Source organism: Metopolophium dirhodum, chromosome 1 (genome assembly GCF_019925205.1).
Source record: "Metopolophium dirhodum isolate CAU chromosome 1, ASM1992520v1, whole genome shotgun sequence".
In the NCBI taxonomy this organism is placed as follows: Eukaryota; Metazoa; Arthropoda; class Insecta; order Hemiptera; family Aphididae; genus Metopolophium; species Metopolophium dirhodum.
Window position 1 is genome coordinate 58,649,701 of NC_083560.1, and position 18,461 is coordinate 58,668,161.

At 26.5% G+C, this 18,461-nt stretch overlaps 2 protein-coding genes across 4 annotated transcripts; one reads left to right on the forward strand and one right to left on the reverse strand.

The window, feature by feature from the left end:
• The first annotated feature begins 1,038 nt into the window (after nucleotides 1–1,038).
• Nucleotides 1,039–17,689, forward strand: LOC132934791 (protein Hook homolog 3-like). 2 transcript variants are annotated; one of them, XM_061001150.1, is made up of 17 exons: nucleotides 1,039–1,196; nucleotides 1,288–1,404; nucleotides 2,015–2,100; nucleotides 2,277–2,349; nucleotides 2,618–2,720; nucleotides 4,211–4,291; nucleotides 4,357–4,583; nucleotides 4,707–4,860; nucleotides 5,458–5,735; nucleotides 5,945–6,109; nucleotides 6,166–6,305; nucleotides 6,377–6,517; nucleotides 11,363–11,529; nucleotides 12,410–12,615; nucleotides 12,764–12,835; nucleotides 13,621–13,725; nucleotides 15,288–17,689. In XM_061001150.1, exons 2-17 carry the CDS (start codon nucleotides 1,345–1,347, stop codon nucleotides 15,327–15,329), a joined length of 2,100 nt encoding a protein of 699 aa, XP_060857133.1. In that variant the 5' UTR covers nucleotides 1,039–1,196; nucleotides 1,288–1,344; the 3' UTR covers nucleotides 15,330–17,689. The 2 variants fall into 2 exon arrangements, with proteins under 2 accessions (XP_060857133.1, XP_060857134.1); XM_061001151.1 differs by lacking the exons at nucleotides 1,039–1,196; nucleotides 1,288–1,404; nucleotides 2,015–2,100; nucleotides 2,277–2,349 and adding an exon at nucleotides 2,783–2,925 and having other exon boundaries at nucleotides 2,625–2,720.
• On the reverse strand, nucleotides 6,529–11,340 carry LOC132934792 (uncharacterized). Of its 2 annotated transcripts, none has more exons than XM_061001153.1 (7): nucleotides 10,491–11,340; nucleotides 9,894–9,965; nucleotides 9,738–9,824; nucleotides 9,599–9,670; nucleotides 9,430–9,519; nucleotides 7,205–9,241; nucleotides 6,529–7,120 (listed from the first exon to the last, which is right to left on the reverse strand). In XM_061001153.1, the coding sequence occupies exons 1-6, from the start codon at nucleotides 10,609–10,611 to the stop codon at nucleotides 8,397–8,399; spliced, it is 1,287 nt and encodes a 428-aa protein (XP_060857136.1). In that variant the 5' UTR covers nucleotides 10,612–11,340; the 3' UTR covers nucleotides 6,529–7,120; nucleotides 7,205–8,396. The 2 variants fall into 2 exon arrangements, with proteins under 2 accessions (XP_060857136.1, XP_060857135.1); XM_061001152.1 differs by having other exon boundaries at nucleotides 9,430–9,540.
• Nucleotides 17,690–18,461: the final 772 nt, after the last annotated feature.

Consider the following 18,461-nt stretch of genomic DNA (forward strand, 5'->3'; position numbering starts at 1 on the left):
ATTTTGGGCTAGGTAAAAGTACAAAAAGTACAAAAATTGGCTAAACATAGTGTAAAACAAAGGGAAACTACGATGATGGGGGGGGGGGATATGCCTTCTTTGCCCCCCTCTGGACCCGCCACTGTTTTGAGCTTATGTATAGTCATCTGAATTTTTTGATTTTTATAAATTTTTTTTAAAAAAAAAATTTTTGGTTGATCAAAAAACTTGAAAATGCGTAATACAAGGTTCATTATAAGTTGCTGTAAATGGAAATTAAAATAATGATTCACAGTAAATCCACAATATTTTTTTATGAACATTTGAAGTTAAAATTTTGACAAACTTCGTAACTATCAAATTATTTTGAGTTAAAAATTCAAAACATTTTTCCTTTATATATCTAATATTAAAGATGTCAATAACATTTTATTTGTCGGTTCAAAAAACTTACGGGTCAAAGAGTAACACAACTACTAAGTTGAAGACGAATATTTCCAAAAAACAAAACAAATAGGTAACGTTTGTATAGATACTTATTTTATAGAAAATCCATAAATTTTTTGGTACCTATATATTTAATTAAAAATAGTTATTGATTATTATGTAAATTTATGTTAATACATATCAATGTAGTTAATTATTTTCCTATTAATATTATTATTATTACTTTTCTAAATATAAAATAATTTATAGGTACCTAAATAAATCTTTCTTATTAAGTGTGTGTGTGTGTGTGTGTGGTTGTTGGTGGGAGTTACAAACAATTTAGTTTTACAAAGGCGTAAATAATACGTTAAATGGCCAGGATGGCTGTTGAACCATTAGATAAAAGATTGATGAACTTTTAATACGGCTCTGAAGTCTGAATCCTTACTTAAATTTATATGAATTCAGAACTATCATAGTTCATGGTTCTTACCACTTGAGCACTTTTGGCACTTACCAATAAGATAATAATATTATTAAATGTTTATTTCACATATTCTATTGTGATAAAAACTGATAAGAGATGATTTTGCTTTTTGATATCAAATGATTGTGACATTGTGTACCTAATCATGCTTATTATTGTATGGATAAAACATTTGAATAAACCAAATACAGTAATGCTGAATAGTAATTATTTAAGTTATAGAACTCGTAATTACTCTTTTTTTTAGCTTATTATTAATTAGTATTATTATTTTTTGTATCATACAAAACAATATTTCATGGTATGTTTTACTTTGATTAAATCATTTTTGTTTAGATTTTAAAAACAGTATTTACTAATATAAATTATTTATTTTTGTTTTACTATTTTAGATTATAAATATAGTACATTTAAATTGTTAATTTTATCATTCATAAATCAATACAACAATGGAATTCCAAACAACAAGAATAGAGAATAAAGATCTTTGCAATGTTCTACTGAAATGGGTTCGTTTTATTTTACATAACTTATATTATTTTGTATCTAGGTAGAAATTACCTAACTAAGTAGGCACCTAATCTTTAATAAAAATATATTATTTTGAATAAGTTAACTTGAATACACTGATTCAATAGTTGAATATATGAATAGTTTGAATGTTTGATAAGCTACCATTACGGCAATATCATTATAACAATATATATATTTTTTAAATATTTTAAATTTCTAAATTGTTGAGCACAAAGTTAATAACACTAGTCAATGACAATAAAAAATTTAAATATTATAGTTAAACTAAGGCCCGTTCTTACAATTTCCGGTAAAGTGTCGGTTAACGCTAACCGACTGATAACATATTTTATTACCGGCAGAATTCAGCTGGTTAAGTTTCGGTTAACTTTAACCGGACATTGTAAGAATGGCCCTAAAAGGTATATAGCTCATAGTTGTACAGATGTATGATGAAGGTCTACAGAAAAAAGTGACCAGCACAAGATATAAAAATAATATCTAGAAACCAGAACGTTTTATTAATTCTACATTTAATTTTATTATTATTATTTATTACTCAATTTAATAACTTACTATTGTTACTACATTTGTATATATTGTTAGTTGCAAACATTACATCTCAAAACTCCACATCGAACTTTGTATGATATTACTGATGGTGTAGCACTTGCTGAAGCATTGAATCAAATGTAAGTATTTGCAAAATTAAATCGAAATTGTTCTTAGTAATTAAAAAAATGTATATTTATTATATTTAAAACCTAAAAAAATTTGGTTGGTACCTAAAATTAGCAAAGCTGGCATATTTTATTGAAATAAATTACAGTTTATTATTATTTAGTTGAAGTATCTATTTTATTTCCAGTTCTCCTGAATGTTTTGACGACAATTGGTTTTCAAAAATAAAAAAAGATGTTGGAAATAATTGGAGACTTAAGGTAATTATATTTTGTTTTATGCATTTTAAGTAAAAGTAATAGTTTGTATAGATTACAACCCCTGCAACCATGGTTATTGTAAATATATTTTTGGGTAAGTATTTTAAGAGTTGCATTTGCTCATGTCTGCCAAATATTTTGTAAGGTAGTGTAAACTTATCATTTAACACAATTCAAAATAATTTACAACATAAAATTAGTTTTAAATGATTATTATGAACATCATTAACAATTAAGTTATTAACTTCAAATTGTCACTTCATTTCAGGTTAGTAATCTAAAAAAGATTGTTGAAAAAATTCAAGATTTCTATCAAGATTGCGACACACAACATATGGGCAATTTTGTAAAACCAGATGTTATAAAAATAGGTAATTTATTGTATTATTGAGTATTTAACTTATAAGTGCATAAACACACTGTCCGGTTACAGCCGCAGCGGTTATTTTAGGATTGTGTGGTTGGTCTTATTCAAAATGATGTATTTCGATCAACCCGGACAACCGGATGATTTCTACTGTTGCGGTTAGAATTGTGAAATTGGACAGCAACCGGACAGTGTGTTCCCAGCCTAAGGTGTATGAACAGTTTTTTTAATAATATTTATTGAAGTTTTTAACTTCTTTATTGAACTCTTGCATCCATAGTATTAATGAAGGACTTATTCAATAGAGATTAATCGTAAATATTTTTAAAATCTTGTAATTTAGAGAAATTAGTAGTATATTTTACGAATTATTTTATTTATTTAATTTTAATCTTGTAGGTATTTTACACGCCCTGTACACATATTGTACTAAATTAATTATAAATTTTATTTTATACTTAATAGATTTTTTTATTTTTTACATTATGATTCTTAATTATACTTGTAGTGCATTTTATACAAACATTTTTGATTTCAATGCATTTATAAAGCTTTTTAGTGAATTTTTCGGGATTTATTAAGTGTTATACATTTTTTTGAGATTGTAAGGTTTTTTAATGCAATCAATTCATAGCCATAATAGTTATCACATTTGTATAAATAATATTTGCAAACAAATGTGTATGCCTATGTTATTATGTTTGTTTACCATATTATATAAATTCTGTCAGATTCTGAAAATACGAATATAAGCAATAATAAGCTATTTATTATCAAAACGTTACCTGGACAGACACTGTATATAATAAATAATAATATTAATTATTGTTATAAATTACAGAATACAGACTCTAAAACTATTTTATTTGTTTTAAACATTTAATAAATTATATGTTGAAAATATATTTGGTTTCTTTAGAATACTATTTAAGCAAAAGTGTGTAAAAAGCTCCACACCGGTTTGCTTAAAATAATGTACAGCACCACTACATTTAATTAAATTTGGGCTTATGTTCAAATGACTATTTAATTTTTAAAATTTAAAATGTCTATAAATAGCTTGATGAGTCAAAATTTTTTGAAAAATATACCATGTATATATGCTACTAAAATAATTTAGTGAAAATGTAATGTATCTATGGTTATTCATTTTAAAATAATAAGAAAATAAGAAAATTGATTTAGTCAAAACCAGGTTTTACCTAAATATTTTCAGTTTTGACAATTTGTTTCCCCTATTATTATAAAAGTATTAAGAATTATTACTTTTGAACCACAACTAGATTCACTTTCCTACCTGAAAAGATAATATGGAAGTGTTTTTACTGTTCCAAAATTAGGAGATGACAAGACACAACACCAAATAAAAAATACATCATTGTAAAATCAATACATTCATCACTAAGAATCTATTAGAAAACAACATATAAAATAAATTATTTGAAATAAGATAATTTTATTTATCTAAGTATATAAATAAAATATTTTTAACAGGAGACCAAGATGATACAATGGAATTAGCTCGTTTATTGCAACTCATATTGGGATGTGCTGTTAACTGTCGTAATGCTCAAGGTTAAAAAAAATAACTTATAACTATGGCTTCAAAATAGTTAATTTAAATAAGTTAAACATTTTAGATTACATAACAAATATCAGATCAATGGATGAAAATTCCCAGACTGTAATAATGCAGTCTATACAAGATCTGGAAAGGATACAAGGAAATCCGCAAAGCATTATAGCTTCTAGCCTCGGAGTAGATACTGATCACCAAGAACAAATTCAACAACTTATTGATGAACTTCAATCTGTTACCAAAGCTAGAGATCAAATGACTCAACGCTGTCTTGAGCTTGATTCTCAAGTAATTGAAATATACTTATTAGTTATTATTATATATTTTTTAAACTTTGTTTGTTCTATAAGTCATAACAATTAAATATATATGTTTTAACTGTAATTAAAAAAAAAATATAACTCTTTTCAGATAAGTTTATTGCAAGAAGAAAAAACATACATTTTAGATGAAAAAAGACATTTAGAAGAAAGACTTTTAGAAAGTGTTGAAGATCCCTTAAAGGGCAGTAGCCAGAGAAGACAGATTGAAGAACTAAAAGAAGAATTGTACAAAGCTGAAACGTGTAAGTTTTATTTACTAATTAATTATAAATGTTACAAACATGTAAATTAAGTATTATTATACTACAAACGTTTCTGATTCTGAGTTAGGTATAGAAAATTAGATCTAGTTATACCAACTAGTAATTTTGGGATCTAAAAGTAAAGAAATTGTCCGTAAATTTTGAAATAAAGGGAAAAATTAAAATTAATTGTAAAACAGGAATTTTTTAGCATATCCAGATTTCAACAATAAAAGAATTTTATTTTTGTAGAAAATCAAGAGTATTTTTATTGCAACTTGTATTTAGTATTCAAAGTTTTTAGTTACAATAAAAATACTATTAAATTTCAACAAAAATAAAAAATCTTTTTTGTCGAAAACTTAATACAAGATTCTTTGTAAATAATTATTACAGGAATTAAAAATATCAAAACTAATTAATTCTTAATATTTTTTTAAAAAATTAAAAGATTATTCTCTCTTTTTAATCTCATTATTCCTCTATGTATCCTTACCCAATGCTGTAAAAATGTATCTCAGATTCAAGGCATTCAGCCTGCCGTAAAATGTTGATGACCTCTGTTATAATATACAAATAATAAAACACATATTTTAGCTAGAGACGATTATCGAATAAAACTCAAGACACAAGAAAGAGATATGGCTGAATTAAAAACTAAATTTGATTTATTACAAGAAACCGCTGGAGAAGCAAGACTTCTTAAAGACGAATTAGATATTCTTCGAGATACAGCTGATAGAGTTGAAAAATATGAATCAACCATACAGTCTTATAAAAAAAAACTTGAAGAATTAGGTGATCTAAAACGACAAGTGAAGATATTGGAATCAAAAAATATAGCTTATATTCAACAAAATATGGAACTAGAGCAGGTAAAGTTTTTTCTTATATATTATACAGTTGTACTTCTTAGGTGTTGAGCTAATTCTTGATAGTTCAACTGGTTTTCAATCCCCTCAAACTTCAATTTCAGTATTAAAAGTTGACATTTTATTCACTTTTTAATTTTTTATATGATTTAAATATTTATGTTTAAATTAATTTTAAAAATATATAGATGTGTTAATTTGTATGTTTATAGGAAATTAAGAAATCCTCCGTGTGGAAATCACAATTAGAAATATATAAAAAACAAGTTACTGAACTCCACCATACATTAAACGACGAGACAAACAAAATTGATAAATTGGAATTTGAATCAAAAAAGTTATTAGAAAACTTAAACACCTTGCAGAAAGAGAAAGATGTAATCAATAATAGATTTTTCTGTTTTGATATTCATTAATTTTAAAATTTGTTTAGAGGTTAGTTATTGAGAGGGATTCATTAAAAGAAGCAAATGAAGAATTAAAATGTTGTCAAACTCAAATGAAAAAGACCAGTACACTTGAACACTCTCAAACAACCACTAGCGATGACATGGAATCAGCAATGGACCTCAAGTTTGTTATCATGATAAAATTAATGTTTTATCAATACCTATCTTATTTTATATAATTTTATAAATATACAGACAGAAATTAGTGAGGCTTCAGCATGAGAATACAATGCTCAAAATGAATCAAAAAGAACCAGAAGAAGATAAAATTTCGGTACTCCAAAGTATTTTGGATAATACGAGACAACAGTATAATGAACTGCGTTTGGACAACAGGTACATTCTTTTACATTTCTTTAAAAAAATAGTTTTTTAATTTTTATAATTCATAATAAGCATGGGCGGATAGGCCAATTTTGGCCCCACACATGAAAAAAAAAGTTGCTCCCTTCGCTCGCAAGTACATTACTATATGAATTTTATTAAGTACCACATCAAAATAAAGCATAACACATAACCAACAATGTATAACAAAACAGTTTTTTGCTATTTAATCAAATTTAGTTTTTCATTTTAAAATAGTAACATTCTACCAAATACTGGGCTCGTAGCTCCTAATTTACTTATGATGTCTTCGGAATCAATTTTGTTGAGAATATCTTTCTCTACATTCATTAGCAACATACTCTCTAATACATTCTGACCTATTGTATTTCTTAAATAATTTTTTACAAATTTTAATTTTGAAAATGTACGTTCACATTCTACTCGTGTAATGGATAAAGTAAGCATAAATTTATATGCAAAATGGAGTCCACGATATGTATTTGCGTATAAATTATATTTCACCAACACTTCATAACAGCAGGTTACACAATACTTGGTACTGGCACTATGCACACATACTATAATATCATCATCACTCTTGAGTCTTGAGTCCTAGAACAAAACATAAAATAAAATATAACATAATTATTGACGATTTTATTTTTTAATATTTATGTAAAAATAAATATAGATTACCATTTTCTGAATCATCACCATCATCAGTAACTTGAATATTTAGTTCATCATACACACAAGCAATGGTTTTTTTCAATTCTCTCCATTTAGATGTAAAGTCAACATATTCATTTCTAAGATCATCGTAAGTTATGTCCGGAATAAAATTTCTGATTTTTTCATATACTTTTATTAAAGCATTTGTTGGAAGTGGTAAATCTGGTTGAAAATTGTTTGGGTCGAGACAAGAAAAATTGGCACATAGTTGTTCATGTTTTTCAAATCTTGATGAAATATACTTTCAATAACAGTATCAAATACTTGGTTATAAACATTGATTTCAAATGCACGTAATGGATCTGTAATAGGTTCATCTATTGATTCATAGTCAGTAAATTGTCTTTTTTTTTTCTTACTCTAATGTGAGGTAACTCATTTAGAATTTCTAAAGTATTATTCTCCATTTCATCAAATTTTTTATTGGTATATTCAACAAAAGTATTGGCTGCTTCTTTTATACATTGAAATTGGCGGGCACAGTCTTGTAAATCATTCAAAGTTTGTTTCACCATTTGATAAGCTGCTATTATATTAACTCCATGCCCTTGTAAATATTTTGATAGAGGAGTGGTTTTTTTTAAAAATTCGCATTTGGGCAGTTAAAATAGTTTCATATTTTAACAAACCGTCTTTTAAATTTTTTGCCTTGAATCGAGCATCTGGAGTCCTTTACTACTTAGGTATACCTAAATTGTTTTCAATTTCATCTAATGTAGTTATGAGATCAACATACAATCCATTTTCGGGTTCATTAAATTGTCCAAAAACCTTTGTCAATGCTGCATCTTTGGACCACCATCTTGTTTCGCCGATTGTACATATTTTTTTTTTGGAATTTTTGGTTGTCCATATGTCCATACGTTTATATGGCTCACGTATAAATACCGCACATCCTTGCAAGATACCAAACAAAGAAATAGATTGGACAATTTTGCTTGTAATATCACTAATAACTAAATTTAATACATGTGCATAACACCATACATGTACTTGTTCAACTGCTGCTTCGCTCATTTTTGTGGAAAATCCATTATAAACTCCCTGCATATTTGCAGCTCCGTCGGTTGCGTTTCCTATACAGCATTTTGGGTCTAGATTCATATCTTTGAGAACTTTTAAGAGTAACCCAACAAAATCAGAGCCTTTACTTGAGCTACACCTTACCAACTAATCTTTCAAAGACAGATGTACCATTTACATATCTTAATATTATTGAGCATTGATCTGTAACAGATATATCTTGTGTTGTATCGAGTTGTACAGAATATATTACAGCATCTTTCACTTCATTAGAAATTGTAAATTTGATATTTTTAGCAATAATTTCAATAATATAATTAATTGTAGTTTTTGATAAAAAAGTAACTTGACCTCCTCCTTGTTGGGCTTCAGAATTATGACATTTTAAACTTTTTTTTACAACTTTATCTAAATGTGATTTAAGCAAGGAATCATATTTACTAATAAGAAAAGTTATTTCTAAAAAATTGCCATGGTCTAAGGAAGAATCGTCGAGTGAATAAGCAGCCTCATTTGTTTTACCTCTATAACTTAGTCCGCGTTTTCCAATTAACTTTAATACATCAATAAGACAAAGTAATACATTTCGATTGTTTTCAACTTGTATTTTTCTTATTGAACCAAGTCCGTGTGTTAAAAGTGAATCCACCGAGGAAAATTGCTTTTTCATCAAATGAGCATCAACATTTAATTTCTGTGTTACTGTTTCTTCGTGATCACTGACTCGCTCATAAACATGTTTCCAGACAGAAAATTCTTTGGAAAATGATCCAGATTTATCACCATAACAAAGACATATATTGCAAAATAATGCTTTTTTCTTAACACAATAAGATATCCATTTACGATGACCTCCATCCTTACGGTTGTACAATTTTGAAGGTCTGAATGGAATGTTGGTTTTCGGTTGATGAGGATGGAATGACCAAAAGCTTGTAAAATTAATACTTCTAGGTTTTATAAACATATCAGTAGCCTCTGTAAAAAAAAAAGTTATACTTGTTTAAAATTATAGAATTCAAATTTACGTAAAACATTTATTATAAACTATTATTATTAACACAATTATATATTTGTATAATACTTGTAATAGCACTCAGTGTGCTGAAACATTTTAATTTACAATAAATAAATAAAAAAAATGTAGGTGTATATTATATAGGTACCATTATCAATATTTGAACAGGTTTTAACTATTTCCATGGTATCAACATTTTCAACATTTTCAATTGTATTAACTTGATTTTTTTCATTGTCTTGTTTTGAAGCATTGACATCTAGAAAGTAGTTTTAGTTTTTAAAATAGTTTAGGTAAAAAAGTTAACTAGAAATTACCATTATCACTATTCAGATTTTCTCTTTCATTTTCAATAGCAGTACTGTTATATTTTTTCAAATTACTGTCACCTACAGATGATAATTGGAAATTAGATTTATATAATTAAAAATTAGGTATATAATATTATATAGGTACCATTATCAATATTTGAACAGGTTTCAACTATTGCCATGGTATCAACATTTTCAATATCTTTAATATCTTGTTTTGAAGAATTGACATCTAGAAAGGGAAGTTTTCATTTTTAAAATAGTTTAGGTAAATAAGTATGGAAAAATAACTAGAAATTACCATTATCATTATTCAGATTTTCTCTTTCATTTTCAATTACACTACTGCTACATTTTTTCAAATTATTGTCACCTAAAGATGAAAAGTGGAAAGTTTATTTATAAAATTATTCAGTTAAAACATAATATATCTAATGTTTTATATTATTATAATTTTGTTTTTTAATTAAACTAATTCTGAAGTCTTAACATTATTCCAAAATTAAATACAATACAATTAATGCATCAATTTACCTTCTAGCTTAGTATGATTTGAAAAATTGTCTGTTATATTAGCATATAAAAAATGCATAATATATCTATAATATAAATATATTATAACAACATCAATTATCAATTAAGTACATATAATTATACAAGTATTTAAGTTAAGTTTTTATACTTCAAATAATGTTAAAAATTATAAATATAATAGACACATTCAGAACACAAATTGTGTCTTATAGTACCTATATTTATTTGACAAACCCTACTTATTTTATACTGCTAATTGCTACCTATCAAATGTAATAATGATATTAAGATATCTATATAAAATATAGTGTAATTTTAGTTAATATACAATATAATATATAATATAACCAATGTGAGTACTTACTTGATTTTACAAAATTTAATTTTTTTTGATTAGGGTTTTGACCTTCCTTTCTAAGCATCTCTTTCTCCTTTTTTTTTCGTTTAGCACTTCCGCTTTTATGTAATTTTTTGGAATTGCCCATTGAAAAAAATAAAACAGCACGTAAACGTCTGTTTTAACTGTATGTCTGTATGTACTATGCAATGTGTAAGAACTAAGGAATATAATATATAACACTGAATACTAATCAACTATATAACTTAAACTATCAAGAAAAATGACTAACGAGTAACCGCGAGTTAGTAGAAACGTTATGTCTGCAATAGTGCAATAAGTATATAATAATTATAATTCTACAATTTATTTGTTTGTGATGATAGTAAATATTACATTATATTACCGCACACAAATACACGATAGCATTGAAAAAGTCCAATGTTTAGTTTAGATTATTCTAAAAATAGTATCTACAACAACCTAATTGTGAGTCATTACCCACCTCACCAGTTACCAGTTTCAACCGTGACCCACTACCCGCCGCCAACCATTAACCAACGTTGTAGTTGCGAGAGCGCGGCGGCTGCGGGCCGATAAGAAATGTTTTGAAAAAGACCACAGATAGTACCTAATGTATATGAGATATAAGATTATAATATTTTATTTGATATTTCAAATTATTTCTATCGTAGGTAATTGCATTTTATTAAAGGGCCCCATTACCGAAATACGAAGGGGGGCCCACCGGGAAATTCCCGGTTTCCCGGTAGGCCTATCTGCCCATGATAATAAGTCATTTTATTTAATTATATTTTTTATATTTTCAATAACTTGCTCTGGTAGTAAATTATTTATAATTAATTGTATGTAACATTTATAAAATTACTGAATTTTAGGAAAGCTAATCAAAAGATATTAGAATTAGAATCCGAATTAAAAGAACAAACAGAAAATACCGATGAATGGAATTCCAAAATTAAAGAACTACAAAGTCAACTACAGTGTGAAAAAGATACACGATCATTGGATATTGAAGAAAAAAATACAACAATATCGGATAAAGGTGGGTGAAATAATGTTGGATAGCTAATTTAAGGCCTAGAGGCACGACATAGAATCTGAGACAATTAAGTAATTATTTAACTCTCATTTGTCTCCACTTATCCTTCGCATCAAGTTCCTCATTTTTACCTTGAATCAAAAAAACCATAATATCAACCTCCTTTGGGTTCCCAGTCATACAGATATACATGGTAATGAAGTCGCAGACCACCTCGCTAAATCTTCATCCAATCTCATCTTTCCTTCTTTTTCTCCACTCCCACAATCGGACTTCACACCTCTGATAAAACAACACTCCATCAACACTTGGCTCTCTCTCTGGAACAACCTACCTGCTGAATTCGCCTCAAAATACAGAAATATTACACCTAATATCCTTAAAAAAACCTGGTTTAATAACTTACAATTACATAGATCATATATTGTACAATTTAATAGGCTAAGTATAGGGCATCACCTTCTACCTAGCTACTCCTTCAAACTTGGCCTTAATGATTCCCCATTCTGCATACTTCACCTAAATGAATGTATCTGCGACTTATCCCATATTCTATTCAACTTCCCTGGCCCCTGCCCTTCAAACCAAACGCATTATTTTAGTTAACGTATTTAAACCTCTTAATATCCCCTTTAATACCTACTCCATACTGAACACAAAATCCACTACCACCATTAAATCAGTAATTTCATTTATATTTGATGCTGGCTCTGTTATATAATAGTAAATTGTAATGTATTATGTTGTATTATGTATAATTTGTAAATGTTGAGCTAGCATAGTTATATACTAAAAGCTAATAAAAAAATAATAAAATGTTAGATAGCATATAGACTAATTAGTAGAGTGTAAATTATTGTGTTAAAATAAATTTTAATTTCAGATCAATTCATAAATATTTTGCAAAATTCTCTTCATCAGAAAGATATGGAAATACAAGAATGGGAAGAGAAACACAAAAAATTCATAGAAAAAGCAAAATCAGTTGTTAAGTCTATGGACGCTAAAAATGTATCATTATCTGATGTTGACATGAGTGTATTAGAAAATAGACTATTAAAAGCCAATAAAGAAATAAGTGATTTAAAGGTATGTATTGTAAATGTATCATGTATACATCATGTAGTACATGGAAACTCTTATTTAAAATTTTAAAGCCAAATTATTGGGCTGTTGAAGAGTTTTGTTCTTTAATGTATGTTAAAAATGTATTTTTAAGAATGTATTGGTATTTCAGAAAGAACAAGAAAACTACAAAACATCACTTGAGATTGAAGAAAAATTAATATCCACTGCATTTTACAAACTAGTAAGTAGTGTAATTATAATCTGTGCAGAATTGCAGTTAGTGCAATGGGGTAATTGCACTCCATATTATGTAAATACAAATATAAGAAAAATTAAAATAAAATAATATATCTACAGTAGTCACTCAATAATTCGAAAAACTCGATAAACCAAAATAAACGCTGAGTCCCCTGAGAAAACCTTTATAATTAGAAGAAAATACATGTATTCCGGTCCCCTCGATCATTCAAAATGTCTGTTGGTGGGACACACTCTACAATTCAAATTTTTTACATGAACCTCTTTAATTCAAATTTTCTTATACACGATTATAAGTTCATATGTATGTACATATAAAGATTATTTACAATCTATTTGACGTATTTGTAATGAAACTAATAACGACAGTGGTTAAATATTATCGTAGTTTATAAATTACCTACCTAATCTAAACATGAATATGTATGTATAATAAATAAATGTAAAACATACATACAATTGTTCACATCTCTTTAATTCAAATCCCTTTAGTTATTTATTTAGTTCCCTCGATTATTCGAACACTTGGTAAATCAAAATTTTAACTCGGTTCCGTGAATTTTTAATTATTGAGTGACTACTGTATATTATGTATTATTTTGTTTATCTAGTATTTACTAATAATATTGGACATGAGCCGCTACTGATTTTATAACATTAGACATGTTTTAATATTTCAAAATAATCACTCCTATTTTTTAATTATTGAAAATTACTATATAATTAGTAAATACTAATGATTTTGTATGTATGATTTATAATCTTTAGGCACAAACTAAGATGCAAGAATCTGTTGATCAGAGAGTAATGAATCAAGGTCTGCTACAAACTCAAACATTTCTATCAAAGCACAGACAACAAACAAATAAAACAGTTGAGTTACCTATTATTTTATAATTATCATTTTCTAGTCAAGACCATTATTTTCCAAAGTTAAAATACTGTTTTCTTGTATTGTCTATTTGTTTTAAAGATTTTCCATGAATATCAAAATGATACATTTAATAGCAATCAAATACCAAAAACCTAGTGTGTTTAATGACCTTGAAACCAAAAGATTATTATCTGTTAAAGGACCCACATACATTGTCTTCATCCTACAAACACATAATATACCAAATTGTACATGCTGAATGAATCATTTAACCATAGACCTTATACTAATAGACGGAACATCCAGACAGGATGTGGGTGGGTGGTTCGGTCTTTCCTAGCGTGCCAGCAGTGATGCCATTCCTTGCGATCAAAAACATTGTTATTAACACTTACCATAGGTATTATAATTACAACTTCATTATTCTATAATGCATAGACCAAAGCCAAATAGACTTATAAATTATAATCAACTAGACTATAATAGTTGTATTTTAAGTATGTACTAGTAAGTAGGATAACAGTAATACACTATTCAACTATTGTGATAGTATGCACTATGCGGTGTGTTGATAAGTCGCAGGCGCAAGTAAAATTAAAAATTATTGTACACTCCGATAGGTCTTGTGCGCATGTGCAGTGCACGGTGTACTACCTTAATCAGCGCCGTCACGCTTGGACGCCAGAACTACAACTCTGTTCCGTCTATTAGTATAAGGTCTATGCATTTAACTCTTTTAAGTTAAATTTTAGAGTGAATTGACCTATAACCAAATTTAGAAGTAAGAAGTAGGAATATTATTTAGTAGATGACATAAATTTATTAATACTTTAATTTTAAAGCAAGTTATTAGTATTTTAAAATGTACAAACAATTACTATTTTATAATGCTCATAATTTGCTTAAAAATTAAAATATAAAAAAACCCTGTCATTCACCTGATAATATTCTTACTTCTAAATTTGGTAATATACCAGTTCACTATAAAATTAAATTTTAACAGAGTTAAATGAATTATTCAGAATGTCCTATTTGGTATGTTATGTGTTTATAGGACGGAGACAATACACGCGGGTATGGCATCCTCTTAAGAGTTTATGCATGCTATAGTGCTGTTATTTTAGTTTTTGTTCTTCTTGTAACAGTTGTAACTTTAATATATCTGATTAAATTCCTAACCTGAGGAGGTATGAACCTCCCATAACTTAAAAATGTCTTATACATTTTATGGTGCTAAACACTTTATTTATTACACACATTTTGATAAACATTATAATAGTAAAATACAACATAGCGATATAAATCAATTTGCTAATGATTTTAAATACTTTAAGTACCAAAGTCTGTTCAAAATAACACCAATATAAACATAATAATAATAATAGTAGTAAATAATATTATAACTATGTCTATGCATCTAATTAATCCATATTATAAAGAAATACTTACCTGGTACACTTTCCTTAGAATCAAGTTTTAACTAATAATATTATCTAACAGTAAATTTATAATAATATGTATTTAATGTATTTATATATTTTTTTTTTGTTCCTGTTTTTAGGTAGTACAAAATCACAGAAAGTATCGAGGTAAATCTCCATAAAATAGTAATAAAGAGTTCATTTTACAAATGTTCTAAGTATTCAAGAAAAAAACAATAAAACAACTAATATGGCAAAAGAACTGTAAGTAAGTATTATACACACCAGTTTAAATACTAAACTATCATTTCCGTGTAAACTATTTTTATTCCGACTCCTGTATTAATTTTTTGTTTATTTATTACTAGTAAGTAGTAACAATCATTAGATAAGCTAGTAATTAAAAGGCCCAACATCAAACAAATCCTACCTTAATCTTAATCCTAAGCTTGTTTGGATAACATAAAATAATTTTTATAACTCATTAATCGCCCCTAAGTTTATTTTATACGTAATAACATAATTTGTGTGGTTATTTTTAGATTTACAAAATCTATTATCCCTCCTAAGTAGGTCTTGAGTGCAATATTTTCATTACCTATTATCCTGATAAACTTAAAAATTGTCAGGCCATAGTATTTTGTCCTTAAACCCTTTAATCCTAACTCAACTACCAAGTAACTAAGAGAATACATAAAAAGTCCAGATTTCAGAATATATTGTATATCCCTGCTTGTATATCTAAATAATTTGCTTGAAAATAGACAAATGAAAAAATATAGATTAATGTATGTTGGACAAAAATAATAAACTAGATTTATTCCTAAATAAGTATAAAAATTCAAACCATAGGCTATGAGTTTAAGAATTCAAATTATTGATTTGTATTTGAAACTTATTTTTATATTATAATAGATTTTTTTTCTTTTCCAAAATTCCTGATTATTATTTTTTTGTATACATTTCTTCTTGTTGAGTTACTTATGTTTATCAGACCTATGTAATGAGATAAAGCTTAAATGCACAATGTAAACTTCAGTAAAATTGTACCACTGTATCAGCGTACCTAATTGGATATTTTTCAAACAAAAATAAATTTGTATATCTTTACTTCTAAAATATTTGAATTAAACACTAAATGTCCGTACATACTTCCCTGTTCCACTACCTTTCTTGCATCTTCGTAATAGACTCTAATAAAGTTATTTCATTACATAATAGCAAACAGTAATATACAATATAAATCAGTCTATCAGGCTATTCAGATATGCCACTTCAGTAATTGTTTTTTGCCACCTAGGCCTAAAATGTCTCAAGTTACTTTTAATCAATTTTATGAAAAAAAAAATGGATATTATTATAAGATATGTAGGTATTAAAATATTATAATTGTAAGTTTATTTAAACAGTTAAAGAGCTATTTGGAAAAATAGATATAACTTAATACCATTTTTTTTATATACATTTAGTTAGTTGCTAATATTATTAGATATTATAATTAAGTATGTACCTAATATAATAATATGCACTTAGTGCATCGTTAATTGTGCACAATAACAATTTAATTTAAGAACTTCAATTGGTATTGTTTGGCACTCATTAATGTTCTAAATAAAATTAATATTTTTTATAAAATAATTTAAGCTACAAAGTTAACATAATTAACTTGATTATTAATAAATCACAGTTGGTGAAAATCATATCTCGTGTTTAATTAAGGTTTTTATGTTATCGATGTTTATATTAATAATTGTATAATATTTTATTATTATTGCTCAGAAAAGTAATTTACCAACAGTAAAATAGAAATATGGAATATGATATTATCATCGATAAAATTGATAACCTTCATAGAAAGGATTTCTTTTGTTATATTAATAACAGATGAAGTATAAACAGTACTTATTACTTGGTTAAAAATTATTTTACAAATTTATTTATTATTGAGTTTATTCATTGCCCTCCAGTTATTAATTATTATATTACATTTATAATTATGTACCTATATGTGTGACGTGTGTACACCACTACCGTTATACTTGTAAGACAATTATGAATAAGTGAATAGCCGGATACCTAGCTAAAATGAATTGTTATACTATTTAGTGTATTATTTACTGTGTGTTTATGTCCTTAGTAAAATAATTATTATACCTACTTATTACTTGTAGACAATATTATTATATAATATTATATTATAGAATTAGTTTATCTAAATATTGTTAAACATAATTATTGTGAAGTTTTATACTGACAATTTGTCTGGCATACCGCAATAATGTATTGAACCAGGGTAATTTTTTTTAAATTAAACATTTGATCTTCACGAAAACAATCACTTGTTTCGATGTAATTACTAATTAGGTACCTACATACATTTTATTTATATTATTGTACATGTCAAAATTAAAATTAATTTTTTAGTGTAATACATTTTTATATTATGCCATTTATGTTGAAATCATTGAAATTGTTAATTCAAATATATTATGTGTATGCCATTATAATTATTGTTTAAAATATACAATTTTATGTAATAGAATATGAGTTAATTTTGTTTTTGATGTTTTTATACATTATGTATTTCCCAATCGTTTAAGACGTAAAATTGTTTACTAGCTGTTGCTACCTATTGACATTATTACAAGACAATTAAATATTAATTGATTGATTAATAATAAATTATAAATAATAATGGTTAAGCCGAATGCCGATAACATCGCACGGCTGTCACTTTGGTTGGTACACGTTTGTTTAGACGATCAACATAATATTTTATTATTTTGCTTGCTGCCTAATGTTTAATTTATTGAACTATTGACAGTATTTTTTCGATCTGTAGTCTTTTTAATGTACATTGTGTATTTATGTGTAGCAGACAGCAATGTATAGTGTGCACTGTGCTCGATGTCGTGTACATAATAACATGTTCAAATACCAATTAATAATCTGTTTGATTTGTATTAATTGCTATTTATAGTTCTTATTTAAACATGGCTTTGTTGGAAAATTAAACACCGTATTAATTAAATATGGTTACACCCATTTGTTTGTGAACAACATCTATAATATTTAATATTTCATTGTAATGTATATTAAATATAATATTATACGGGTTCATAGTATTGTTGGCTAAAAGTTTTAACAAAATCTTTTCAACAAATTCAAATGTAAACTGTAATTATTATTTATTATACATTTTGAATCATTAAATATTAAAATCAATCTCGTTTTTTTTAAGTTTAATTTGTTTCATTTAATTTTAATTAAAAAAATGTACCAATAAAAACAGACACATCCATAATAATATAAAA